This window comes from Borostomias antarcticus (assembly GCF_949987555.1).
Source record: "Borostomias antarcticus genome assembly, chromosome: 27".
Lineage (NCBI taxonomy): Eukaryota > Metazoa > Chordata > Actinopteri > Stomiiformes > Stomiidae > Borostomias > Borostomias antarcticus.
In genome coordinates this window covers 2679345-2706720 of record NC_140260.1, presented here as the reverse complement: position 1 = coordinate 2706720, position 27376 = coordinate 2679345, and the positions used below count along the sequence as shown (strand labels likewise).

Genomic DNA, 27376 nt, shown 5'->3' with positions numbered 1-27376 from the left:
TTTGCATACAGATTACATTTGTTTGTTTTAAATTAAAATTGCAGTTTGAATGCCTGTGTTGAGTTATTGAAATGTTTGATTGTAGAACTAAACCAGTTTAAATAAGCAGCTAATTTGTAAATGTGAAAGTTCATTATTTCAAGACATGGCAGGAGGATGGGTTTCATTGAGCTTGATGCTATTAGTGTTGCCGACTTGGTGACTTTCTTGCTTTAGAGACTTTCCAGGGCTGCGTTTCCCAGAGGCATCATAGAGGAAACTCAGCCCAGACCCTCTTGGTGACTTAGTCAAAAGCGACTAGCGACAAATATAGTGAGTTTTTTTTGGTCATTTGGGGAATGATTGTGTTGACAGAGCTCTGCAAAAGCATCTAACATCCCGTTCCACGATTCACGTTACAACTGAGCTCAGGAGAGCCGAGGTAACAGCGAGGGCTGCCGTCTCCTCCTAAAACAAATAAGCTAACGTTATTTATGCGGCAACAAAAACAAGTTTGTAGGCCTAAATATGTTACTTAGTCCAGGGGCCAATACTGATATTTTCACAAATTGCTACCACCCAAGGTGACTGAACAATTTTGGTGTTTTTGTCTTCCTACATGTCTAGTATATTTTAGTTTGATAACCCTGCCCATCTAGTAGCTTAGTAATAGTAATCACATAGTAATCAAACATGCCCACATATAAAATAACAAAACCCTGATTACTGTTTCTTTTTTACTTCTAGACAATATTTTTGCAAATCAATGATCTTACAAACAGTGAATATGTCTCCAAAGTGTTTTATCTTTCACATACATTGGTATACGGTTACACAGTTAACCCTTTGATGCACATGCTAATGCTATGCAAACTAATGCACAACATGTAGTCCAGGGGCCAATCCAGAACATTAGTGGTACCAGAATGTCAGAAGGGTCAGTATGAAAACGCTAATACATGATAACCTCTCCAGCCTTGTAACTTAAAGACTTTTGTAACAACATTCAAATGGTGCTTTACGTGGCATTCACACTGGAGAGAAGCCATATGAGTGTCATGTGTAACAAAACAGCTGGGCTCAGCTGAACGGGGCGCTCTTCAGCTCCGCTCTCTGAGCTACCTAGCTAGCTGGATACGACAGAACCCACAGCAGTAATCTAGCTAGCTGGATACGACGGAACCCACAGCAGTAGTCTAGCTAGCTGGATACGACAGAACCCACAGCAGTAGTCTAGCAGGCTGGATACGACAGAACCCACAGCAGTAGTCTAGCAGGCTGGATACGACAGAACCCACAGCAGTAATCTAGCAGGCTGGATACGACAGAACCCACAGCAGTAATCTAGCTAGCTGGATATGACAGAACCCACAGCAGTAGTCTAGCTAGCTGGATATGACAGAACCCACAGCAGTAGTCTAGCTAGCTGGATATGACAGAACCCACAGCAGTAGTCTAGCTAGCTGGATACGACAGAACCCACAGCAGTAGTCTAGCAGGCTGGATACGACAGAACCCACAGCAGTAGTCTAGCTAGCTGGATATGACAGAACCCACAGCAGTAATCGAGCTAGCTGGATACGACAGAACCCACAGCAGTAATCGAGCTAGCTGGATACGACAGAACCCACAGCAGTAGTCTAGCTAGCTGGATACGACAGAACCCACTGTTAGGGTTTGGATGGAGGACCCAAGAGCAGACACGATTGGGGTGAAAAGCCCGTAGGCACGTTTATTGCGATCCGGGGAGAGGCAGGCAGTAACGTGATCCGTAGACAGGCGTGGGTCAGGCGGGGACGTGGTAGTCGTACAGGCGATGGTCAGGCAGGAGCGTGGTAGTCGTACAGGCGATGGTCAGGCAGGAGCGGGGTTGTCGTACAGGCGTGGGTCAGGCAGGAGCAGGGTTGTCGTACAGGCGTGGGTCAGGCAGGAGCAGGGTTGTCGTACAGGCGTGGGTCAGGCAGGAGCGGGGTAATCGTACAGGCGTGGGTCAGGCAGGAACTGGGAAGACAGGGAGAACAGGGTAAGGCAAGGTTCAAAAGACAGACGAGGCAGGGAGCTAGAGACGTGTACCCACTAGGTTGGTTGGTTAACGATCTGGCGCCGCATGCTGTGTGGAGTGGCTTCTTAACCTCCTGGGCTGATGGGCTGCAGGTGGTGGCTGGCCAGGATGGGGTGCAATCACCGGAATGACCGGCAGCTGCTCACGCCGACGAGCCCGCAGTTCCCTCTGTGCCCTCTGGGAGGTGCCAGGGGACTCGTTCTCGGAGATAGGGTTAGGGGCAGGCAGAGAGGCAGGGTTAGAGGCATGGGTTGTGACAGGACCCCCCCCTCTACGGGCGACTCCCGGCGACCGACCAGGCAGGCCCGGGTGGGCCCGGTGGAAATCCCGGACAAGAGAGGGGTCCAGGATGTGCCTGCGGGGCACCCAGCTTTGCTCCTCAGGCCCATAACCCTCCCAATCGACAAGGTATTGCAGACCCCGGCCCCGGCGACGGACCCTCAGCAACCGCCGGACAGTCCAGGCCGGATGGTCGTCGATGAGGCGGACGGGGGGAGGAGCATCGCCTGGGGGGCAAAGGGGACTGACCTTCACAGGTTTGATCCTGGAGACGTGGAAGACCGGGTGGATCCTCATGGCGGGGGGCAACCTGAGCTTGACCGCCACAGGGTTGACCACGCTCTCAATGACGTAGGGGCCGAGGAAGCGGGGGACCAGCTTCCTGCAACCTGCCCGCAGCGGAATGTCCCTGGAGGAGAGCCAGACCTCCTGGCCAGGCACATAGCTGGGGGCCGGGGTCCGACGCTGGTCGGCATACCGCTGGCTTCTGCGGGTGGAGCGGAGCAGGGCCGAGCGGGCGGTCCTCCAGATCCTGCGGCAGCGGTCAATGTGGGCCTGGACTGACGGGACAGCCAGCTCCTCCTCCTGCTCAGGAAAAAGGGGCGGTTGGTAACCCAGGGAGCACTCAAACGGGGACTGACCTGAGGAGGCGTTGGGCAGGGTGTTGTGGGCGTACTCGACCCAGGAGATGCGCTCGCTCCAAGAGGCCGGGCTCCGGCCCGTGATGCACCGCAGGGCAGTGCCCAGGTACTGGTTGGCCCGTTCCGCCTGCCCGTTGGTCTGGGGGTGGAAGCCCGAGGACAGGCTGACAGTGGCCCCCATAGCCCGACAGAACTCCCTCCAGACCCGAGAGGTGAACTGCGGCCCCCTGTCTGACACAATGTCGAGGGGGATGCCATTGAGACGGACCACGTGAGTCACCAGCAGGTCCGCAGTCTCAGAGGCAGAGGGGAGCTTAGGCAGCGGCACGAAGTGGGCAGCCTTCGAGAAACGGTCAATGATGGTCAGGATCACCGTGTTTCCCTGGGATGGGGGGAGACCGGTGACGAAGTCCAACCCAATGTGGCTCCAGGGTCGGCCGGGAACAGGCAGGGGACGCAGAAGTCCTGAAGGGGGCTGGTGGGAGGACTTACTCCGGGCACACACCGTACAGGCCTGGACGTACTTGGTGGTGTCGACGGCCATGGTGGGCCACCAGAACCGGCGCCTAAGCAGGGTTAGCGTGCGGCTGGCTCCTGGGTGACAGGCGAACTGGGACGTGTGGGCCCACTGGAGGACCTGGGTACGGACCCGGTCAGGCACAAAGAGGCGGTTTGCCGGACCACCGCCTGGGTCTGGCTGAGTCCTCTGGGCCTCCCTCACGATCCCCTCTACCTCCCAAGTGAGAGCACCCACCACACAGGAGGAGGGCAGAATAGTGTCCAGCTCTGCACTCCGCTCCGGGGGCGAGAACTGGCGTGAGAGGGCATCTGGCTTCACATTGCGGGACCCTGGTCGGTAGGTCAGGGTGAAATTGAAGCGGCCGAAAAACAGAGCCCACCTGGCCTGCCGGGGATTCAGCCTCTTTGCGTCCCGGATGTAGATCAGGTTCTTGTGGTCAGTCCACACGATGATCGGCTGCTCCGTCCCCTCCAGCCAGTGCCTCCACTCCTGCAGTGCGAGTTGGACCGTGAGAAGCTCCCTGTTTCCCACGTCGTAGTTCCTCTCGGCCGGCTCCAAGCGGCGGGAGAAGAAGGCGCAGGGGTGGAGCTTGCCGTCCGTCACGGCCCTCTGGGACAGGACCGCCCCAACCCCCGTGTCGGAGGCGTCAACCTCCAGGGTGAATTGGAGTGAGGGGTCCGGTTGGATGAGGACAGGTGCGGAGGTGAACAGGGCCTTGAGGGCCTTGAAGGCCACGTCCGCCGCAGGGGTCCAGGCGAAGGGGATGGCCGTGGATGTCAGCGCTGTCATGGGGCTCGCCACCCGGCTGTAGTTCCGGATAAACCTCCGGTAAAAGTTAGCGAACCCCAGGAACCGTTGGAGCTCCTTGCGGGTGGTGGGGACCGGCCACTCAACCACCGCCCTGATCTTCTCTGGGGAAGCCCTCACCCTCCCGGACCTGCCTGACGTGCCCGGTGTGCTCCTCCATGGTGCGCGAGAAGACGAGGATGTCATCCAGGTAGACGAAGACGGTGTGGTTGAGGAGGTCTCTGAGGACGTCGTTCACTAGGGCTTGGAACACGGCCGGGGCGTTGGTTAGGCCGAAGGGCATGACGCGGTACTCAAAGTGTCCGAGGGGGGTGTTAAAGGCCGTCTTCCACTCGTCTCCTTTCCTGATGCGCACTAGGTGGTAAGCGTTCCTGAGGTCGAGCTTGGAGAACACTGTGGCGCCCTGGAGCGGTTCGAAGGCGGAGGCGATGAGCGGCAGGGGGTAGCGGTTCTTGACTGTAATGTCGTTCAATCGCCGGTAGTCGATGCACGGGCGTAGGGTGCCGTCTTTCTTGCCCACGAAGAAGAAGCCCGCTCCTACGGGTGAGCTGGAGCGCTTGATGAGGCCGGCGTTCAGGGACTCGTGGATGTATTTCTCCATGGCCTCTCTCTCAGGACGAGACAAGTTGAACAGACGGCCGGAGGGCAGGGGCGCTCCTGAAAGCAGTTCAATGGCACAGTCGTAGGGGCGGTGAGGAGGCAGGGAGAGGGCCCTCTGTTTGCTGAACGCCTCTCCGAGGTCATGGTAGATGGAGGGAACCGTGGACAGGTCAGGTGGCTCCAGTGAGGCGCTGACGCCCTCTGTAGGCGGGGTGGCAGAGGTGAGACAGGTCCTGTGGCAGTGATGACTCCAGCCAATCACCCTGTTGGTCTCCCAGTCGATGTGGGGGTTGTGGCGCCGGAGCCAGGTCTGCCCCAGGACGAGGGGACTCTGGGGTGATGAGATCACCAGCAGGGAGAGGGTCTCGTGGTGGTTGCCAGACAGACGGATCTCCAAGGGCTTTGTGACCTGGGTGACCTCGGCCAGCAGTCTCCCGCTGAGGTCGTGAACGGCAAGGGGCGTGTCCCGGGGTTGTGTGGGGATGCCGGCCTGACGGACGAGCGTGGCATCGATGAAGCAGTCGTCCGCGCCCGAGTCAATCAGAGCAGGTACGGGAAACGGCCGGTTGTTAGATGTGACCACCGCTTCCAAGTGCAGGCGCCCCTGGTGGCTGGGGGTGAGTACGCCGCCCATCAGTGACGCCCCGCCCAATACCATGGGCTCGTCCTCAGGGGATGGAAAGGCAGACAGAGTAGAGGAGCGCAGGGGGGCGGAGTCGGGGCGAGACGAGAAGGGGGCCGGCTGGCCTGGGGGACGGTGACTTGGGGGCCGGACAGAGCCAGAGGGACGGGTGGCTCTTTCTCTCCTGCGATCCCGGAGCCTGTTGTCCATCTTCACGGCGAGCGAGATGAGGTTGTCCAGGGAGGTGGCATCTTCCCTGAGCGCCAGCTCATCCTTAATAGTCTCTGTGAGGCCTGAGCGGAAAGCGGTCTGGAGGGCGGCATCGTTCCACCCGCTCCCCGCAGCCAGGATGCTGAACTCCACAGAGAATTCTGCCACACTCCGGGTGCCCTGCTGGAGATGGAGCAGGCGTGAGGCGGAGTCGCGGCCGTGGGCTGGATGGTCGAAAACCTTTCTAAACTCCACACAGAAAGTCTCGAAGGACCCGAAACAGGCCGCCCCTGACTCCCAGACTGCTTCAAACCAGCGGAGGGGTTGGCCGGTCAACAGGTTGGAGACGAAGGCAATCCTCTCCGCGTCCCCAGAATACCGGCTAGGCTGGTGAACGAAAATGAATTTGCACTGCATCAGGAAGGACCCGCACTCAGCCGGGTCGCCGTCGAATGGCCTGGGGTTGGAGAGCTTGGGCTCTCTCCGGGGCAGAGCGGGGGAAGCGGCCTCGCCAGGAGCTGGAGCGGCGGGCTGGTCCTGGGGTGGTGCTGGGTCCTGGGGTGGTGCTGGGGCCTGGAGAGGGGTAAGGTGGGCGATCAGGTTCCGGAACTCCTGGGTGAGAGCCTGCAGGCCCTGGTCGGTTGGGGCTGCCTGGGTGGCGAGCGCGTTCACGCTGGTGGAGAGGCCCTGCATGGCACTGGCCGCATGTTGGAGGTCAGAGTCGTGTCTCCCAATCAGCGTACCTTGGTAGGCGATGGCAGTGCGTATGGCGTCGACGTCCGCTGGGTCCATGTCTTGGCCAGATCGTTCTGTTACCCACCCACAGCAGTAGTCTAGCTAGCTACAAGCATATCTAGCTAATTCAAAGCAGTTGATCTTTGCCATGATTAAACAAGTGCAGGTGAATGGAGGTGAATGGGCGCCCATGTGTGGCCAGCTCTGTGGCCCCAGCACTCCACTGGCTTTGGTCAAAGTGTTTTAATGCAATCCGCTCAATTCAGATCCGCTCAAATATAATGGGTTCTAAATTGGCCCATACAATAAATTGGCCCTACAATCTTGACTCCCAAATCAGACACCTGAGTTTGTTGCCCAGAGGTGGAGTGCTTTTGAGTTATCCTAAACTAAATTGACCAACTGTGCGGTTGTTTAAAGTATGTGTGTAAACAGCTGTAATGTAAATGAACAGAGACATTGGAAGGGTAAATGATCAGAGGAGAGTATCAGAGCACTGATGTGCCTGTGTCTGCCTGCCTGGCCTGTGTCTGCCTGCCTGGCCTGTGTCTGCCTGCCTGGCTATCGGTCTTTCTGTGTCAATAAAAAGTCCTCCCACTGCTGCTTGGACCAGTTGGTTCAGTTTGTCTGTTAGTGTGTTTTGGCTACTGTAGTTCACATTGCTCCTAATTCCAGTGGATTAAACATTGATATTTGTAAATACATACATTTGGGGTGGTATTCCATGAACTAATAAAACTATTTTTTTACATGGATCGAGTTAAGGTATGTTAAGGTTTGTTAACATTTAGTGCTGGTGCCTATTGTACTGTTGTGCTGAGAAAATGTATTTTGATTCATAGGCAGGGTTATCATACCGAAATAAACTAGAGACATATAGGAAGACAAAAATACTAATATTCTTTGGTCACCTGCCTTTTCTATTTATTCTGACTCTAGCAGAATTGCATATTATGCAAATTAGTTGATGACATCATCTAGCTACGTTTGGGAGAGCCAACAGCTACTTCCCATCCGGAGTTGGGTCTCGCGCTGGGTACTGTAGTGTGTAAGGGTACTGTAGTGTGGAAGGGTACTGTAGTGTGGAAGGGTAGTACTGTAGTGTGGAAGGGTACTGTAGTGTGGAAGGGTAGTACTGTAGTGTGGAAGGGTACTGCAGTGTGGAAGGGTACTGTAGTGTGGAAGGGTACTGTAGTGTGGAAGGGTACTGTAGTGTGGAAGGGTAGTACTGTAGTGTGGAAGGGTACTGTAGTGTGGAAGGGTAGTACTGTAGTGTGGAAGGGTACTGTAGTGTGGAAGGGTACAGTAGTGTGGAAGGGTAGTGTGGAAGGGTACTGTAGTGTGGAAGCGATATAGTCGCAAAAACGCCTGGGAATTAACGCGATAACACGACGAGCGTGCGATGGCGATGGAACAAACAGATGTAAAATCTTGGAATACTATGGATAATTTGTATTTTATTTTACATTAACTGATGTACGCTATTTCATAAAGCCTAATCATAGGGCTAGAACAGTGGCCATTTGTTTATAATATTACATAATGCGTTATATTGTAACCAGTCTGGGTGAAGAGATGTTTGAGTAAGTTTGGCGAACTAGTTTAGTGTTTACGACCGCCGAGACCGGTTCAAACTCGCTTTATTCAGGGACGGCTTATGGTGCGTTCGTTTGTGGTCGGAGGTGGCAAAATACCTACCTCCGACCTAGTGCATTCAAGCTATATACCATTATATCACAGTTACCTAGTTATATCTAGTGCATTCGAGCAACTGGGGGCTGAGAAACATCCGAATTTGCGACGAGGAAGTGCGAGTTCACGCGGTGTTTTATTTAATCATTCCTAGCAAGTCGCATTTTGCCACCTCCCAGTTATAAACGAACGCACCATTAGTCCACATTGAAAACCAGCACTGACACTGCGACAGGCTTGGAATAACAAAGCGAGTTGCACTTGCGAACCATCGTGGATAAAGCACATTTCGTGTGTTCAATGGGTATCTTCTGTCTCGTAAGGACCCGGTGTCTTCCCCGCCAGGTGCTACCCGGCCTGCCCGCTGTCCTTCATCGGAAGTACAGCCTGGACATCTCCCCGCAGCTCCTCCGCACGCAGGGCTTCGTGGCCGGGCGCTGGGTCTCAGCGGACTCGGTGTTCCCGGTGCTGGACCCGGCCACGGGGCGGGAGATCACCAGAGTAGCAGACTGCGGGCCGGCCGAGGCGAGGGAGGCTGTGAGCGCAGCCCACAAGGCCTTCTATTCATGGAAGCAACACACAGCGAAGGTACCGGTCCCCCTGTAGGCCTGTATATTATGAGTGGATCTGACTGATGCATTGCTAGCTGCTACCTAGAGCCCACTGCTCAAATAAGCACGTTTCGCATTAGCGCCACCCGTGAATTGCATTTCTTGGTAGTTTTGTCAATTAGCATCATCATTAGGGTGGTCCTATGTGAGGGGTACATTTTCAAATTCATTTATTTTAAGCTCCAACCCCCGGAATTCATTGGAATAGTGGAGAAACTCCTGGTGAATTGTGTTCGTGACGTGATGGTCTGGATCCGGAGGGGCGCAGAACCGTGTAGTCTGTTAGTCTAATAAAGAGACTGTGTTAGTCTAATAAAGAGACTCTGTTAGTCTAATAAAGAGACTGTGTTCATGGAACCAGTCTGTTAGTCTAATAAAGAGACTGTGTTAGTCTAATAAAGAGACTCTGTTAGTCTAATAAAGAGACTGTGTTCATGGAACCAGTCTGTTAGTCTAATAAAGAGACTGTGTTAGTCTAATAGAGACTGTGTTAGTCTAATAAAGAGACTGTTAGTCTAATAAAGAGACTGTGTTAGTCTAATAAAGAGACTGTGTTAGTCTAATAAAGAGACTCTGTTAGTCTAATAAAGAGACTGTTAGTCTAATAAAGAGACTCTGTTAGTCTAATAAAGAGACTGTGTTAGTCTAATAAAGAGACTGTTAGTCTAATAAAGATACTCTGTTAGTCTAATAAAGAGACTCTGTTAGTCTAATAAAGAGACTCTGTTAGTCTAATAAAGAGACTCTGTTAGTCTAATAAAGAGACTCTGTTAGTCTAATAAAGAGACTGTGTTAGTCTAATAAAGAGACTCTGTTAGTCTAATAAAGAGACTGTGTTAGTCTAATAAAGAGACTGTTAGTCTAATAAAGAGACTGTGTTAGTCTAATAAAGAGACTGTTAGTCTAATAAAGAGACTGTGTTAGTCTAATAAAGAGACTCTGTTAGTCTAATAAAGAGACTCTGTTAGTCTAATAAAGAGACTGTGTTCATGGAACCAGTCTGTTAGTCTAATAAAGAGACTCTGTTAGTCTAATAAAGAGACTCTGTTAGTCTAATAAAGAGACTGTGTTCATGGAACCAGTCTGTTAGTCTAATAAAGAGACTGTGTTCATGGAACCAAAATGATACTTCCATGTTGTGTTCAAATATACTGCAGTTACACTTGATTAACGTTGGGCTACAGCCGCTACAAACTATGTAGTATTTGAGATAGAAAGACATTTTGCTTAAGATTTTGGTTAGTTTAATACATTTAACTGTGTAATGAGGTAACCATTTATAAAACACTGTATGTTGTGTGTTATAAGCTAACATTTTGGGAATAAATTGCACAAAAATTTGTCAAGGATTGTTGTTTTTATTCATTTTCATTCTCATTTTAATCCTTATACGCTCTATTAATTCCCAGATAAAAAGCGTCTCAGGGATCCTCAGGGTGAAACTTCAAGGTGGATGAGGGAGGGGTAAATGTTGTCTGATTGAGAAAATAATTCACCAGGAGAGTTTTCTCCACTATTCCAATGAATTCCGGGGGTTGGAGCTTCTAAGTCTAATTAGACTTTCCAACTTTAAATTTTTAGGACCACCCTAATCACCATTACCGTGCTCTACTTCACATGAAACTACTAACTGCACTTCACGTGTACAAATGCTTGTCTTCCTCTGTATCATGGTACACGTAACATTTTACATTTTGGGGTTTTAAAGAAAGTAATGGTGCATGCTCTAATTACAATCATTCAGTTGATCATTATACTGCAGGTGTGTTGCCAGAGTAGTAGCCATGTAGCCTGAACTTTGAACTCACCACGCGTGCCATGCAAAGTGCACATGTTATGAGGTTGATATTACCAACATAATTTGAGCTGGTCAAGTATTCACCAACCATTCATTTATCGGACTACTAGCAGATTCCTGCATGCCCAGTGATGTTTCTGGTAGGAAATCACCTCTGCAGAATCACAAGGTTGCAAGGGCTTTTGCTGTCTATGGATGATTATATACTTATTCAACTTCACCTCATGCTCCACAACATGTAATACATCACTCAGTAATTTGGCCAAACATTAAATTGGGAAGAGCGAAGTCCAACATATTATACTGCATCCTGTCCCAAGTCCTGTCCTTTCCAGTTTTGTCCCTTTTCAAGCTTCAGTGCTCAGCATTATTTTCCACTCCAGTAATCCAACCCTCCCCCCTTCTCCTCTTTCACTCCTCCACCATGTCCACATGCTCTTCTCCTCTTTCACTCCTCCACCATGTCCACATGCTCTTCTCCTCTTTCACTCCATGTCCACATGCTCTTCTCCTCTTTCACTCCTCCTCCATGTCCACATGCTCTTCTCCTCTTTCACTCCTCCTCCATGTCCACATGCTCTTCTCCTCTTTCACTCCTCCATGTCCACATGCTCTTCTCCTCTTTCACTCCTCCATGTCCACATGCTCTTCTCCTCTTTCACTCCTCCTCCATGTCCACATGCTCTTCTCCTCTTTCACTCCTCCACCATGTCCACATGCTCTTCTCCTCTTTCACTCCTCCTCCATGTCCACATGCTCTTCTCCTCTTTCACTCCTCCACCATGTCCACATGCTCTTCTCCTCTTTCACTCCTCCATGTCCACATGCTCTTCTCCTCTTTCACTCCTCCACCATGTCCACATGCTCTTCTCCTCTTTCACTCCTCCTCCATGTCCACATGCTCTTCTCCTCTTTCACTCCTCCATGTCCACATGCTCTTCTCCTCTTTCACTCCTCCATGTCCACATGCTCTTCTCCTCTTTCACTCCTCCTCCATGTCCACATGCTCTTCTCCTCTTTCACTCCTCCATGTCCACATGCTCTTCTCCTCTTTCACTCCTCCATGTCCACATGCTCTTCTCCTCTTTCACTCCTCCTCCATGTCCACATGCTCTTCTCCTCTTTCACTCCTCCTCCATGTCCACATGCTCTTCTCCTCTTTCACTCCTCCTCCATGTCCACATGCTCTTCTCCTCTTTCACTCCTCCTCCATGTCCACATGCTCTTCTCCTCTTTCACTCCTCCATGTCCACATGCTCTTCTCCTCTTTCACTCCTCCATGTCCACATGCTCTTCTCCTCTTTCACTCCTCCACCATGTCCACATGCTCTTCTCCTCTTTCACTCCTCCACCATGTCCACATGCTCTTCTCCTCTTTCACTCCTCCTCCATGTCCACATGCTCTTCTCCTCTTTCACTCCTCCACCATGTCCACATGCTCTTCTCCTCTTTCACTCCTCCTCCATGTCCACATGCTCTTCTCCTCTTTCACTCCTCCACCATGTCCACATGCTCTTCTCCTCTTTCACTCCTCCTCCATGTCCACATGCTCTTCTCCTCTTTCACTCCTCCACCATGTCCACATGCTCTTCTCCTCTTTCACTCCTCCATGTCCACATGCTCTTCTCCTCTTTCACTCCTCCACCATGTCCACATGCTCTTCTCCTCTTTCACTCCTCCTCCATGTCCACATGCTCTTCTCCTCTTTCACTCCTCCACCATGTCCACATGCTCTTCTCCTCTTTCACTCCTCCACCATGTCCACATGCTCTTCTCCTCTTTCACTCCTCCTCCATGTCCACATGCTCTTCTCCTCTTTCACTCCTCCATGTCCACATGCTCTTCTCTTCTATGCCCTGACACTGTACACAAACCAATGCTAATGCTTGAGTTAAAAGCTATGCCCAAAATCAACACCCTATACTCACTGAAAATAACACGCATGATACAATACGATATACTTTATTGTCCTCTTAGGGAAATTTGTCTTGAACTCAATACTGCGCATACATAGATCGCCTCTATACAGAAACAGAGAACACATATCCCACATACTGCACATAATACATATATTGCACATAACCCGTATTGCACGTACCTCAGTGAAAAAAACACGACCCATTGCACAACCCCTACGACCTCACTTAACACCATTCAAAATCCTGATTGAGGTCGGCACAAATTAATGTTTAAAACAGATTAATTTCCAATCGGGCGCTTTATACCGTCTGCCCAAGGGCAAAGGCTCAAATTCAGCGTATAGGATATGAGATGGGTCAGATGGGATGAGAACCCACATTATCCTTTCTCTTAGTGCTTCTTGTTGTCATGCCTGTTGATGTGCGTAGTACAAGCACAAGACAGGTTCTGTTAGACAGACACGTGAACATCACCTCACTGCTTCCCCTCTCTGGTCTGATTGGTCCCCAGGATAGAAGTGTGCTCCTGCGTAAGTGGTTCGATCTGCTGACGCTGCACAAGGAGGACCTGGCAAGGCTGATCACCTTTGAGTGTGTGAGTATCGCTGTCTGGGTCCCAGGAACAGAGCTGCCTGGTCCAACATCAGATAACCTATCTCTGGTCTGGCATTTGCATGGCAAAACTGCAGAAGGTGTGTAAAAATTTGCATTATTAATGGATAATTGTCCCCCATCCAATGAGATCGAGGGGACGTTGCTTGGTGTCTGAGTAAAAGTAGTCTGGGGCCTGTCTCGTTCGCAGTTGTTTTGCCGGTCTAGAGCAGAAGCGCGATGACGCATCACAAAATCATCTGGTCTGGACCAGAAGAAGAACAGTTGTTGTAATCTTTTTACTGTAGGCTGATCAACAATAAAGAAGGGTCCGTACTCAAAATTATGTTCATGCTCTTTAATTCATAACGGTGGACAGACCTGACAGACGCGTTTGGGATCGGCCTTCTTCCGTGTTTAGCTACTGAACAGGTGCTTGTTCTGGCTTTTATAGTCGTGTCGCACCTGTGGACCATTTCAATCAACCCAACCCATGGATCATTTCAGTCAACCCATTCTCACGTGGGAATTACATATGCAAACAGCACGTCATAGAAACAGCAAATTTTACATCATATTTACATAGCATATTTAAAATGTACAGAAAATAGTTAATAGCCGGGGCTGATAACATCAAGTCGTTAGACCGTTCATTACTGTTACTGTAGGCTGCACATGGGGAAGTTTTGAGTAGATAACATTCGCGATGGCATCACACCGACGGAAATTGTAAAAGAAGATGCGAGGAGAACTACCGGTTAAGGAAAAATAAAGCAAGCGGATGTTGGAGGCGGGCTCTACAGGCTCAAGCCGGAAGAAGGGGCGGGCTTAAGGCAGTGAAGTAGATACCAGGCTCTTCTCCCCGAGGAGAGACTAGTAAATAGACACCAGGCTCTGCTCCCCGAGGAGAGACGAGTATATAGACACCAGGCTCTTCTCCCCGAGGAGAGACTAGTAAATAGACACCAGGCTCTTCTCCCCGAGGAGAGACTAGTAAATAGACACCAGGCTCTTCTCCCCGAGGAGAGACTAGTAAATAGAGACCAGGCTCTTCTCCCTGAGGAGAGACTAGTAAATAGACACCAGGCTCTTCTCCCCGAGGAGAGACTAGTAAATAGACACCAGGCTCTTCTCCCCGAGGAGAGACTAGTAAATAGACACCAGGCTCTTCTCCCCGAGGAGAGACTAGTAAATAGACACCAGGCTCTTCTCCCCGAGGAGAGACTAGTAAATAGACACCAGGCTCTTCTCCCCGAGGAGAGACTAGTAAATAGACACCAGGCTCTTCTCCCCGAGGAGAGACTAGTAAATAGATACCAGGCTCTTCTCCCCGAGGAGAGACTGGTGACGCGAGGCTACAGTAAGAGTATCTCAGTCTATTCTACTCAGCAGCCCGTCTGGTTTCTACTCAGCAGCCCGTCTGGTTTCTACTCAGCAGCCCGTCTGGTTTCTACTCAGCAGCCGTCTGGTTTCTACTCAGCAGCCCGTCTGGTTTCTACTCAGCAGCCCGTCTGGTTTCTACTCAGCAGCCCGTCTGGTTTCTACTCAGCAGCCGTCTGGTTTCTGAATCCCCAGAGTTCAGAGCTTGAGGTGTTCAGTAGCTCCTTTGGTGCTTGTTCTAAATGTTAGGATTCTTATAGGTTAGTATTGGGGTTAGGTGCACTGTGGGTACAATTATCATTATAGTCGTTATGTTCAACACACAGATCAGATGACTCTTATTGAGGTAGTTGTCATGCTGGATAGATCTGAGATGGAGTATGGCTTCATCATATATGTTTTCCAAACATGAAGAATTGAGTCATGCCGTTAGGTGGGGAGTCTGGGGTTTTATCACAGGCGGAGATGTAGTGCTAGCCTTGAGACCAACCTGATCTCGCCAGCTCACACTCACACTCGCTCACGCTCACACTCGCCAGCTCACTCCGTTTCTCACAGATCAGTCTGGAACGGCTCAACATAAATCTGTTTGTACCCCAGTAAAATTGACTTGGTCCAACTGAGAAGAGGAAGAGGCAGCTAGGTACATCTCAGATTTACATTCCTTTTATTATTACATGATCCATTGGAACCTCCGGCAGCAGATGAGTGCAAAACGAAGCAGCCGTATTCGGCGCCATCTTGGTTCAGCTACGGGTGTGGTTCAGGTGTGAGGGCAGAGTGGCAGCGGTCATTCAGTCATTCAATCAGTCACCTGCCAAGTCCTTTTGGAAGTGCCTGCTTTTTTCCAAACAGTTTCTAACCAAGCCGTCCCAGATGGTTGTGTGGAGCCATGTCTGGATCTCCTCCTACTTCTCACACAGAGTTTAGAGCTCTGGAAGTTAAATACAATGCACATTAAATGAATAACACTTAAAGCACTTAATATATTCATATTCATGAAGAAAAATCTCATTTTTAACCACCTTCACGTGCCCCTGGGTTTGAGCTCGAGTCCTTTGACCGAGAACACGTGAGCACCTCTCATAAACACGGCTGTAGCCAGGGCAACACCGAAGAGACAGCACTTCCATGGTGGAGGGATGGATTTATACGGAGCAGTGAGTTGAACCAATCCCACTCGGTTCCACGTTTGCTGTTGCAACTGGCTTGTTTACAAACTGCACTGTGAAGTAATTTGTTAAGTGTTTTATTTTTGGGCCGATTACATTCTTGTTCACATGATAGTATTGCACCAGAACATGTATTACAGCTCAGGCTGCTCTGTTCTGATCACATGTTCTCTAAATGAGCAGCCTACTCTGCCAATGAAAAACCAGGAGTTGTGCTGATAGGCCATCACACATTCATAGGAACAGGCAAATATTTGTGGCAAACGTTAAAAAATAAAAGTCACTTATTTTCATATGGTGGCACAGAACCACTATGACATTGTTTGAGGAGAACCTGTTTTGTGCAACTAAAGGTCAGCCTGTAATACAAGCATACGATTAAAATTATAATACAACCAATAATTTCATTGAAAGAAGCATGAGTTTCCAGGTAAGTGCCTCTGACAGTGATATTCACTCTGCATGTTTTCACATTGATAGTAATGAGCACATTAGTGAGTCATATTCACATTGATAGTAATGAGCACATTAGTGAGTCATATTCACATTGATAGTAATGAGCACATTAGTGAGTCATATTCACATTGATAGTAATGAGCACATTAGTGAGTCATATTCACATTGATAGTAATGAGCACATTAGTGAGTCATATTCACAGTGACTCGTCTAACTTGTTCTGCTGTCTGGCATCATACTCACACAGGAAACCTGGTGCTTGAATACGTCTGACTCAGTTAACTCCCATCAGTCTCTTTCCTACCGTATATCACCTATATCCTATATCTGCTACTGTCTTGAGCATCAGGAGGAAATACAGTTCAGTGAAAGCAGCAAATGAAATGCAAATCTGCAGAAAACGGAGGAAGGAGAGGCTGTAGTGAATCAACACTGAGGAAGAAGAGGCTGTAGTGAATCAACACTGAGGAAGAAGAGGCTGTAGTGAATCAACACTGAGGAAGAAGAGGCTGTAGTGAATCAACACAGGAAGAAGAGGCTGTAGTGAATCAACACTGAGGAAGAAGAGGCTGTAGTGAATCAACACTGAGGAAGAAGAGGCTGTAGTGAATCAACACAGGAAGAAGAGGCTGTAGTGAATCAACACTGAGGAAGAAGAGGCTGTAGTGAATCAACACTGAGGAAGAAGAGGCTGTAGTGAATCAACACTGAGGAAGAAGAGGCTTTAGTGAATCAAAAAAGACAAAAAGACATTCTAACAACTGTCTTTGTCTCTAGTGGTGTCTTACCTTTGCTTGTTGGGGTCTTTTTCCTTGTCTCTGTGCTGTTCCTCTCAGGGGAAGCCTCTGAAGGAGGCTGTGGGGGAGGTGGTCTATGCGGCCTCATTCCTGGAGTGGTTCTCTGAGGAGGCGCGCCGCGTCTACGGTGACGTCGTCCCCTCGGCCGCCAGGGACCGCAAGATCCTGCTGCTCAAACATCCTGTGGGCGTGGCCTCCATCATCACGCCGGTGAGCAGCGCTGCAGCACGTAGAACGGGTCATGTTAAACACGCTCTGATAAATAACGACTAAGAGACGACCTAATTGAAGACTGAGGTCGACCGATGGATTTTTTAAGGTCGACCGATGGATTTTTTAAGGTCGACCGGTGGATTTTTTAAGGTCGATATAATAACGATAGTTTGGGGCAGGATAAAGCTGATGGCCGATTAATCAGCCAATAGCAAAAAAGAACAAAAAAATCCCACTTTCACATAAATTAAATAGCTAAAGATTCAAGATTCTGTTATTGGTCGCATGTAATATACGGTGTACAGTCACAGTGAAATGTTGCTGCCCGCTCCAAGATTACGGTACAGATAAACGTAGATCGCTAAGGTGGGTCACCCTGACCCTTTACTCAGTACTTTGCTGAGGCAGCTTTGGCAGTGATTAGATTACTGATTGGAGTCCATCTGTGGTCAATTATAAGTTATGGGAGGGGGAGGTCTGGGGGTCTGGGACATTTTGAGCATCACATAATTTCGAGCATTCTGATGAATTTCTCTGGGAGACGGGGAGCCACTAGGAGGGGCTAGAGAGCCCCAGGTTCAAACCCCTGGTCTAGACGGACGGTGTTGATAATAGTTCAGAGGACTCATTGGGATGCGGCCCTTGATCTACAGATGCTCAACAACCTCAAACTATAAACAACTGGTTTGTATTAACTGGCTGCTGACCCCTCCCCCTCTCCCCCTCAGTGGAACTTCCCCAGCGCCATGATCACCAGGAAGGTGGGCGCGGCCCTGGCTGCCGGCTGCACCGTGGTGGTCAAACCCGCTGAGGACACGCCCCTCTCCGCGCTGGCGCTCGCTGAGGTCAGCGTCTCACTCCTATAACAGCACATACTTCCTCTACACCTCGACAGTGGAGGCCATTGAATGTCATTCAGCATATTTTATGATTATTTATCATGAACTTTGTGCCTTGCAGCGATACGGTAATTTGACTCCCTGTAGTTGGGAGGAAGGGCTGAAGGTGACGTGTGGGTGGGTGTGTGCGTGCGTGCGTGCGCGTATGCGTGTGTGTGTGTGTGTGTGTGTGTGCGTGCGTGCGTGAAGCTGGCAGACCAGGCAGGGATCCCGGCTGGGGTGTTCAACGTGGTGCCCTGCTCCAGAGAGAAGACCCCCTCTGTGGGGGAGGTCTTGTGCACAGACCCCCTGGTGGGGAAAGTCTCCTTCACGGGCTCCACGGCCACCGGCAAGGTGAGATGAAGACGAGCCATGCCTCACACTAGAAAACACTTATTGTAACCATTCATTACAGTGTACATGAGTTTAGGATTAATATCCTAGTATACGCTCATGATGATTATAAAGCAGGATGTTTAAGGTACAGTGTCTGATTTCTGGCGGCATCTAGTGGTGAGGTGAGGTAATTACATGGTGCAACATGGCAGCCTCCGTGGAAGGACCTGCCCCCTATGTAGATATGAATGGCTCATTCTATTGTAATGAAAAAATAATAATTTATCTTGTTTTCATGGGATTATACACTAATTAAAACATGCTTCTGAATATTATATTCCATTTCTGCCAAGTCTACACAAAATTCTGCCACAAAATTCTAGACACTGCACATTTAAGGAAGGAAAAGCTAATTGATGATGAATTTGAATGCCATTTAGCATATTTGAATAATTATTTAGCATGGACTTCATTTACACTCAACTACATGTCTTTGTACAGCACCCTGCGTTAGTCTAAATGTATCTTTGTATGAAATGTGTAACAGCTAATTGATGGTGTCATCGGTTAATATTTGATAACTGATGTCACCTCCATCTTCAGATTCTCTTGAAGCATGCTGCCGACACAGTCAAGAGGGTTTCCATGGAGTTGGGTGGCCACGCCCCTTTCATTGTGTTTGACAGTGCTGATGTGGACAGGGCTGTGGCTGCAGCCATGGCGTCCAAGTTCAGGAACTCAGGACAGGTACAGACAGAACACAGCATTGCACTGCAATGTATTTTCAACCTTTACAGTGCATTACTTTGAATTCAGTAGTATACTTTTACTACAGTAAATGTATTGACCATTGTTATACAGGACTGTTCTTATTTTGTCCCCCACCCGATGAAATCATGTGTTAGGGACTTTAGATCGACTCATATGTTAGTTCGTTCCTTTGTCTGTGCATTCGTTGGGCACATGTCCCAGAGCCCACCATCTGGGCGCGCTCGCCACAGTTAGTTTTTCCCATTGCCAAGTATATTTTGCTTTGTATATAAAAACTATGCTTGGTGTCTCAGTAAAGGGCCTGTCTACGTTCTAAACCACTTCAGATTAGTGGTGCTAGTTCAAAATGTTAGGGTTGTTATATTTATGACATGGATGAGATGACTTATTTAGGTCAGGGTGGATAGATCAGAGATATGGTGAGGTCCTAATGCAGATCTTTATCATTATATCCATTTATTCTTCACATGCCACGGCGTGGTATTTGTTTATCATGGAATTTATTTATAGTAAAAATCATTGTAAATTCAAGTGTTCATAACAACAACAAAACTTAAACAGGGCAGAATCCAGGCATTCCAAAAAAGAAACACAAGGCTTGTTGGGGAATAATTAATTGAAATAAAAGTAGATTTTTGACTGCAGTATCGTCCTCGGAAGCGTGCACTCGACAAACACAGTGAGTGGACTTCACACCCATATGGTCGAGCCATACAGGTTTTGAATGCACATGGGTACTGTACTCTGAACACCAAATGTTTGTTTTCTCAACGTCGGGGGAGTGAATGTACTGGAGGTGAAATTCACTTCCTGAACCGAAGCCGCCCAAAAGTTGTCACCTCGCCCAAGTGCAGTCTAGTTACCTGCTATTAACCTGCTATTAACAGAAGACATTAACAATGTCTTCTCCTGTGCATAAAGTCAGAAACACATTTTGAATCATTGTAAGTTCAAGTGTTCATAAACACCACGAAACACGGGGCTTGTTCTGGAATAATTATAGACTACCGAGACATTATAGTGTTGTCTAGAATACTAGAAACTCATTTATTGCATTTAACCGTGATTAGCAACAAGTATTTATTTGCATTCTAATAGATTTAATCCAAAGTGACTTACAAAAACTGGTACCCAATATTCTTATATTGAAAGTCGGACTGAAACTGGAAATACTGTACTGTTATTTATATTCTATACCATTGCAAAATTGCGCCTAGCAATTACACGACCACGGCCAAAACGAAGCTCTAACCCGGAGGCGGATCGATACGGCCGGAGCTGCGTTTTGGAGGTGGAAATCCTGAGCTGCGCTCTAGCGTAGTAGTGAATACGATACAAATAGGGCTACACTGTAACGCTGTTTAAACCAATCAAACAGGTGATTTAAGAGTATAGGAGCCTATCTTAGTGGATACAATGGTTAATATAAATTTGGAAATAAGAATAACAGGAGCTGATAATAATGTAGGACATAAACTGAATTCAGTGTTTAGCCTACAGGCTCCCCCCAAAAACTAGACATTTCAAATCATAACCCAAATAAGAGTAGACACTTCATGTCTTCCAAAAAAAATAAAAAAATAAAAGGCAAAAAGATAAAAGCCTTTATTGAGATATGGCGCTATACGAGTGGGTAGGCTCCCCAGCTCAGTCTGTGTTCCCGACCAAACATCTCCTTCATCACACCTGTCTGAACTTCCCAGCTCTCCTGTCGGGGCGGAAGTCATAACACTGCAGCTACTTCACGTTGTCATGACACAAGTAAAGAACTGACTGGTGCACGTTGCATCCTTGCTGGCAGGTTTTCATGTTTTCTGGATTTCCAGAATTGAAAGTGTTCAGTGTCCCTTCTACTTCTCACATAGACGTTAGAGCTCCATTAGTTAAATATGATACACATGAAATGAATAACACTTAAAAGTATTCCATATATTCAACAAAATGTCACGTTTCCACTCCTTTAGTAACACAAAGGAACATGCAAACATGTTTACTGTTTACATCAGGCTAGTTAAAATTTGGCATCTCCAATGGTAAGATGAGATTTAGCCATTGTCATTAAGTTTTCGTATTTGTATGACTAGCTAGCTTTTCAATGAGGACTTCACTTCAAATCTTTATTAATCTGTTCTCACAACTCTTCCTCTAATTGTTAATTCTCCTCTCACCTTGTTGTTTGGCTTCCCCTGTGTCCTCCGTAGACATGTGTATGCTCCAACCGCTTCCTGGTCCAGAGTGGGATCCATGAGCGCTTTCTGGAGAAGCTGAGCCAGGCCATGGACACGGAGCTGCGTCTGGGTCACGGCTCCGACCCCAACACCACCCAGGGACCCCTCATCAACGTCCGCGCTGCCCAGAAGGTAACTGGTCACGCCTGACGTCACGCTTCCGGCAGATCCAGGATCCGTTTGTACTCATATAAATGCATCTTCATAAATAACTGACCTGATTTGTTCAAGGAACACAAGGAAAAGAGGAAACACAGATGCATTATGGTTTCGGGTTGTCCGTCCGTCCGTCTGTCTGTTCGATGTTTGTTAATGCAATATCTCGGGAAAGCATTGACGGAATTGCTTCACCTTTGGTACAAATGTTCACTGGCACTCATGGATGAACTGCTTAGATCGTGGGGGTCAAAGTTCAAGGTCACTGTGACCTCACAAAATGTGTTTTTGGCCTGATGAACACAATATCTCAAGAACGGCTTGACAGAATTTGTACATATTTGCCCAAAATGTCCAGTTGGACTTAATTCGATTCATTGGATTCGATTTTGGTATACAAATGTCAAAGGTCAAGGTCACCGTGACATCCCAAAAATCCACTTTTGAACGCTAACGCTAGCTAGCTAACGATAATGCTAACGATAATGCTAATGCTAGCTAACGCTAATTCTAACACTAATTCTAACACTAATGCTAGCTTTAGCTAGCTAGCATTAGCATTAGAGTTAGTGTTAGCTAGCTAGCATTAGCGTTAGGATTAGGTTAGGTTAGCAGTTAGTTAGGGTTAGTTAGGTTAACTGCAACTTGCATTGTTGGACAGAGGCATTTAGCCGCTATGCGGTTTTTCTAGTTGAAGTATTCAACCCAGGCCTTGGTTGGTTGGGTTCTTCTCTATCTTGGCAACCCTTTACTGAGGTGGAGCACCAGATCACAGATGCAGTGTCGCGAGGGGCCAAGGTGCTGAGGGGGGGCAACCGTCTGGATGGCTCCTTCATGCAGCCCACCCTGCTGGCGGACGTCACCACGGACATGCTGTGCACCAGGGAGGAGACCTTTGGCCCGCTGCTGCCCGTCATCAGGTCAGACCCACACAAAATACTACTCAGTATTGGTTCAGTATACCATGTACAGTCACAGTGAAATGTTGCCGTGTACAGTCACAGTGAAATGTTGCTTCTGGCTCCATGATGTGAGCATTACAGATAATTACAAATACACAATTTACAAATTACATGAGAATTACAAATCTATACAAGATAAAGATACCGGTATGGATGGATTATGTAGAAGCTATTAATATGGATATGAATAACCCAAGAGGGGGCGTGGGTGTGTTATGTTCATGCTGTAGCTATAAATGATCCTGGGGGTGAGATATACGGTCATCTGCATCTACATGTACAGGATGGATATTCTGACTCTGTGTACACTAGATACTGTATAGTGACCACTGTATACACTAACCAGTCATTCAGGTGCCCAATGGCCTGGGCGAAGAAGCTCTTCCTGGGTCTCTGTGTTCGCTGTGTGTGTGTGTGGTTCCTTTCCCGGAGCAGGGAGAAAAGTCCATTACCTGGGGTCCTTCAGGGTCCTGTTGGCCCTGCTCTTGCTCTTGCCTCTCCTGGTGTAGATGTCCTTGAGGTGAGGGATGGGCCCCCCTAAGGTACGGTCATGATGCATGTTACTGAAGCATTTCTCGTCTGATCCTTTGACAGGTTTAATACAGAGGAAGAGGCACTTGCCATCGCCAATGCGTCTCATGTGGGTTTAGCAGGTGAGCTCATGTATTTGAGTGGGTCAACATCTCATAAGAAAATTAGTCCTTTATCTACAATAAGGTTTAACGGTGAGACAATGGCCGTGTCCGAATGTGCATACTGCCTACTATATAGTACCCACTGTATAGTACCTATTACTCCATGCAGTATGCGAAATAAATGTAGTATACAACTTCGAGTCTCCAGCGGAAATGACGGTGGTGCGACAGGAATGACATTATGAAGAGTGACATTTGCTCTCTTTTGACTGGGCATACATTAAAAGGAATGAGACAAGAGGCTGATGTAATTGAAGAAAGTTTAATTAATAAATTGACACAACACAACCCATCTTCATTTCCCTCAGCTCCTCCCTGTAAGCTGCCTCCTTCTCCTTTCTCTCTTTTTCTCTCCTCACTCTCATTCTCCTTCTCTTCTTCCAGCCTGTTACTTTCCATCTTCCTCCACATCTCCAACTCACCACTCCTAGATCGCCTCTTCTCTCCTCTCCCTGTCCTCGCTCTGTCTGCGGGTGGGGTCAGCGCAGAGGGAGGGGAAGCCACAGCCGATGAAGGGTACGAGGAGATGAGGACCACTGGGGCAATAACGTGGCTGGCCCCCATCGCCTCGTCCAACAACCCGTACCACTTCCAAGACACGGCTGTGGTCTCCCCATTCTCTGAGCTGACCCCCGTTCTGGGGCTCTTCAGATCCTATGAAGGGAGGTTAGAAAACTTGTCTAGTGTTATATAAACGCTGAATCCATATATATATATATATATATATATATATATATATATATATATATATATATATATATATATATACACATATTTGCTAACATGCAGCCAACATGCAGCCTGACATGGAACAGAGCTAAACAGTTGAACAACTAAATGTTAATCCATCACCTAAGAGGAATGAAGCCACAATGTTGTAAGACAAAATCACCTTATATTTTGCCACCAGATTCTCCCATTTCTTTTTTTCAAGTAGCCTGCCTCTACCTTCCCCCGCAGGCCACTCTCTTCTATGTAGGTCCTGCAAAATCAATAATCAAGTTAATGGTAAGGTAGGCTACATAATACATCAGATTACTCCCAAACAATCAGGGGCGGACTGGCACCGGGAGTTTTCCCCAGTCCGCCCTGCAAACAATGCAGTTACAGCCAAACAATGCAGTCACAGCGGCGTTTCTCATTGGCTGTCCGCCACAGGATGAGCTGCCTGGTGTCATCGTCGCTCCCTGTAATAACGTTAATATGAACTCTTAAAATTAGAGTTGCAAGATGCTGGGGGTTAGCCAGCTAGCTAACGTTTAGATAACCTTAGCTAACGTTGGGTCAATGAATGGTAGCAGCTAGCAACGAGATTGGCAAATCGTTTTGAAATCAAAACCTCACGTACTGTATGAACACAAAAATGCTTTCTAGCTCTGAATCATAACTAAGAACTTTATACAAAAATATATTTTTTATGGACAAATTTAAAGGTATATGTTATTTCCCCCATCTAGTGTCTAAAGATAAGAACTGCAACAACACAACCTATTGGTTTCCAAAATGCCAGAGAATGCACTGTTTCAGTCATACTGTGATAAGATCTTCACTCAGAGAGGAACATAACATTGCACTAATCAGTAAACACAATCAAGTATTTCAGAGTGCCATGTAATAAGTTACGTTAGATGCTGTAGTGTGGAGATAACGTTAGGTCTGGCTATGCAGATTCCAAGAAAGATAACGATAGCTAGTTAGCTAGCTTACTGGTTTAGTAGAAAAGTAGCCATGTCACCATGCGACTTTATCCCATGAAACTCCATAAACTCCGTCCAGCGAGCAAAGGCTGGCCCGATATTTATCCGACTTTTGCTCCTTCTTCAGTAACTGAGCTTTTGAGATTCGTATTGCACGGTTCGCCGGGGCTCAGGCGGAGAAGCAGGACGACAAAACTCAACCATTTTACCAAATGTTTAGCTGAAAAGAGTGAGCGGAAGTGGACGGAAAAGCTCCCGTTTTATAGTTGCACACACACTTGATGCTAACCAACATCTATAATGCTTCTAATTCATGGAAGTATAATGTTTGCTGGCTACTGCTAATATTACAGTGGTGAAGCTAGAATTGTACCTGGCAATCCAGCGCGTAGTACCAACGCTGTAATACGATTGGCTGGTATGATATCAACATAGTGTCATTGTCGGGCCGTCAAAAATTTCATAATGTAATAATTTTAGACAAAATATCATTTTTTATGGAAAAGCAATACTTTTACTCTACAGCCTTCGCAAAGCCCTATGGATGTATTAATTTTGAAAAAATGTTTATTTTAATCCACATATAACATATTAAACCTTTAACTAATACTTACATTTAAAAGGTACCGCTACTATTACCACTATTATGAAATAAATCGCTGAAGCGGAAGGTGAACAGTTGACGACGTCATTTGAGGCATTACTTCCAGAACAGTATGCTATCGACCTTACTACTTTTTTGCACTACATTTCAGCAAAATGTAGTACCTACTATACAGTATGCCAGATGCAGTATGCCCATTCGGACACGGCCTACTACATTTTCGCCTACTATATAGTAGGCAGTATGCACATTCGGAAACGGCCAATATCACCATTTACTAACCTCCTTATTTACTAACCTCCTTGTTCCTCCTCCTCCTCCTCCCAGGGTATTTCTTCTCCCAGGATGTGAGTCAGATCTGGCGGATGGCTGAGAACATGGAGGTGGGGATGGTGGGGGTGAACGAGGCCCTCCTGTCCACCCCGGAGGGCTCCTTCGGAGGGGTCAAACAGTCGGGCCTGGGCCGCGAGGGCTCCAAGTATGGCATCGAAGAGTACCTGGACATCAAGTACATGTGCTTTGGAGGCCTGACCCCCTGAACGAAGAAGCTTGTTTGACCCCTAGAATACCACTGCGTATGATTTATGTTATAGGGTGGGTAATCATGGTACAGGCAGCCCTTAACTATAGATCCCGGAATAAGAGAGAGATATCTGCAATCTGAAACTTTACTTAGCGTTATGGAGAGGGCACAGAAACATCTAATCCAGAATCAGTATTAACGTTGACCTACCCCAACTGTCACTCTTTCTAAGATAGGGTCAAGTGTTTGTGAGAGGGAAGATTGTCTGAGGGTCCAGTCATAGGGTTAGTGAGAGTGTGTGTGAGAGGGAAGATTGTCTGAGGGTCCAGTCATAGGGTTAGTGAGAGTGTGTGTGAGAGGGAAGATTGTCTGAGGGTCCAGTCATAGGGTTAGTGAGAGTGTGTGTGAGAGGGAAGATTGTCTGAGGGTCCAGTCATAGGGTTAGTGAGAGTGTGTGTGAGAGGGAAGATTGTCTGAGGGTCCAGTCATAGGGTTAGTGAGAGTGTGTGTGAGAGGGAAGATTGTCTGAGGGTCCAGTCATAGGGTTAGTGAGAGTGTGTGTGAGAGGGAAGATTGTCTGAGGGTCCAGTCATAGGGTTAGGGTTAGTGAGAGTGTGTGTGAGGGAAATGCCTGATGTCCTGTCATATGTAAGAAATGTTATCTGATAAATATCATATAATTTTACCATTATTTTTCAAACAGCTGAAAAACAATACAGTACATGTTCAGATAAAAGGTTTCTTGTGCTGCCTACTGTATGCGATTTGAATTAACTGTCCAATTAAAGAAAAAAATACAGATAAACCAGGCTGCAAATTTAGTATAAACTCTAATATGTTATTTGATTGTCGTCTTTTACATTTACAGTATATTGAGATAGTTGGGTAAACTGACATACCTGTCATTTAATGTTAGTTTTGTCCTATGAAACAGGCGTCTCCTGCCACATGTCCTGTAAGTGCCATCTTAATGGTTCTAATAACTGTAAATGGAGTACTTTGACTAAAATAAATTACTGTGAAATATTTTGTTTGCACGTGATATGACAAAACATGTCATTGTTATTAGATACAGTATATTTATTATGAAATAAGGCTTTCAAGAGAAACAGAATGCCAAGCAGTGAGCATGCTCATGGGATGGTACTGGGGTAGACAGGTACTTGCATAGTTTCTGGACTTGGTTATTATGTTTAACCCTAACCCTCCCTTCAGGCTCCTCAGGCCTGCAGGTATGTAGGTTCACCCCCCCCCCCCCCCCCCCAGGAAGGAGGAACCTGAACACACCCCTCTCTCCTCAGGCCTAGAGGAACCTGAACACACCCCGCTCTCCTCAGGCCTAGAGGAACCTGAACACACCTCTCTCTCCTCAGGCCTAGAGGAACCTGAACACACCCCGCTCTCCTCAGGCCTAGAGGAACCTGAACACACCCCGCTCTCC

General features: G+C 47.7%; 1 protein-coding gene across 2 annotated transcripts; it reads left to right on the top strand.

Moving 5' to 3' along the window:
* The first annotated feature begins 8145 nt into the window (after positions 1 to 8145).
* Positions 8146 to 26368, top strand: aldh5a1 (aldehyde dehydrogenase 5 family, member A1 (succinate-semialdehyde dehydrogenase)). Of its 2 annotated transcripts, XM_084459263.1 has the most exons (10): positions 8146 to 8735; positions 12987 to 13070; positions 16912 to 17082; positions 17814 to 17930; positions 18174 to 18317; positions 18903 to 19046; positions 21272 to 21430; positions 22211 to 22374; positions 23011 to 23069; positions 25740 to 26368. In XM_084459263.1, exons 1-10 carry the CDS (start codon positions 8448 to 8450, stop codon positions 25949 to 25951), a joined length of 1542 nt encoding a protein of 513 aa, XP_084315389.1. In that variant the 5' UTR covers positions 8146 to 8447; the 3' UTR covers positions 25952 to 26368. The 2 variants fall into 2 exon arrangements, with proteins under 2 accessions (XP_084315389.1, XP_084315390.1); XM_084459264.1 differs by lacking the exon at positions 16912 to 17082.
* The last annotated feature ends 1008 nt before the right edge of the window (positions 26369 to 27376 follow it).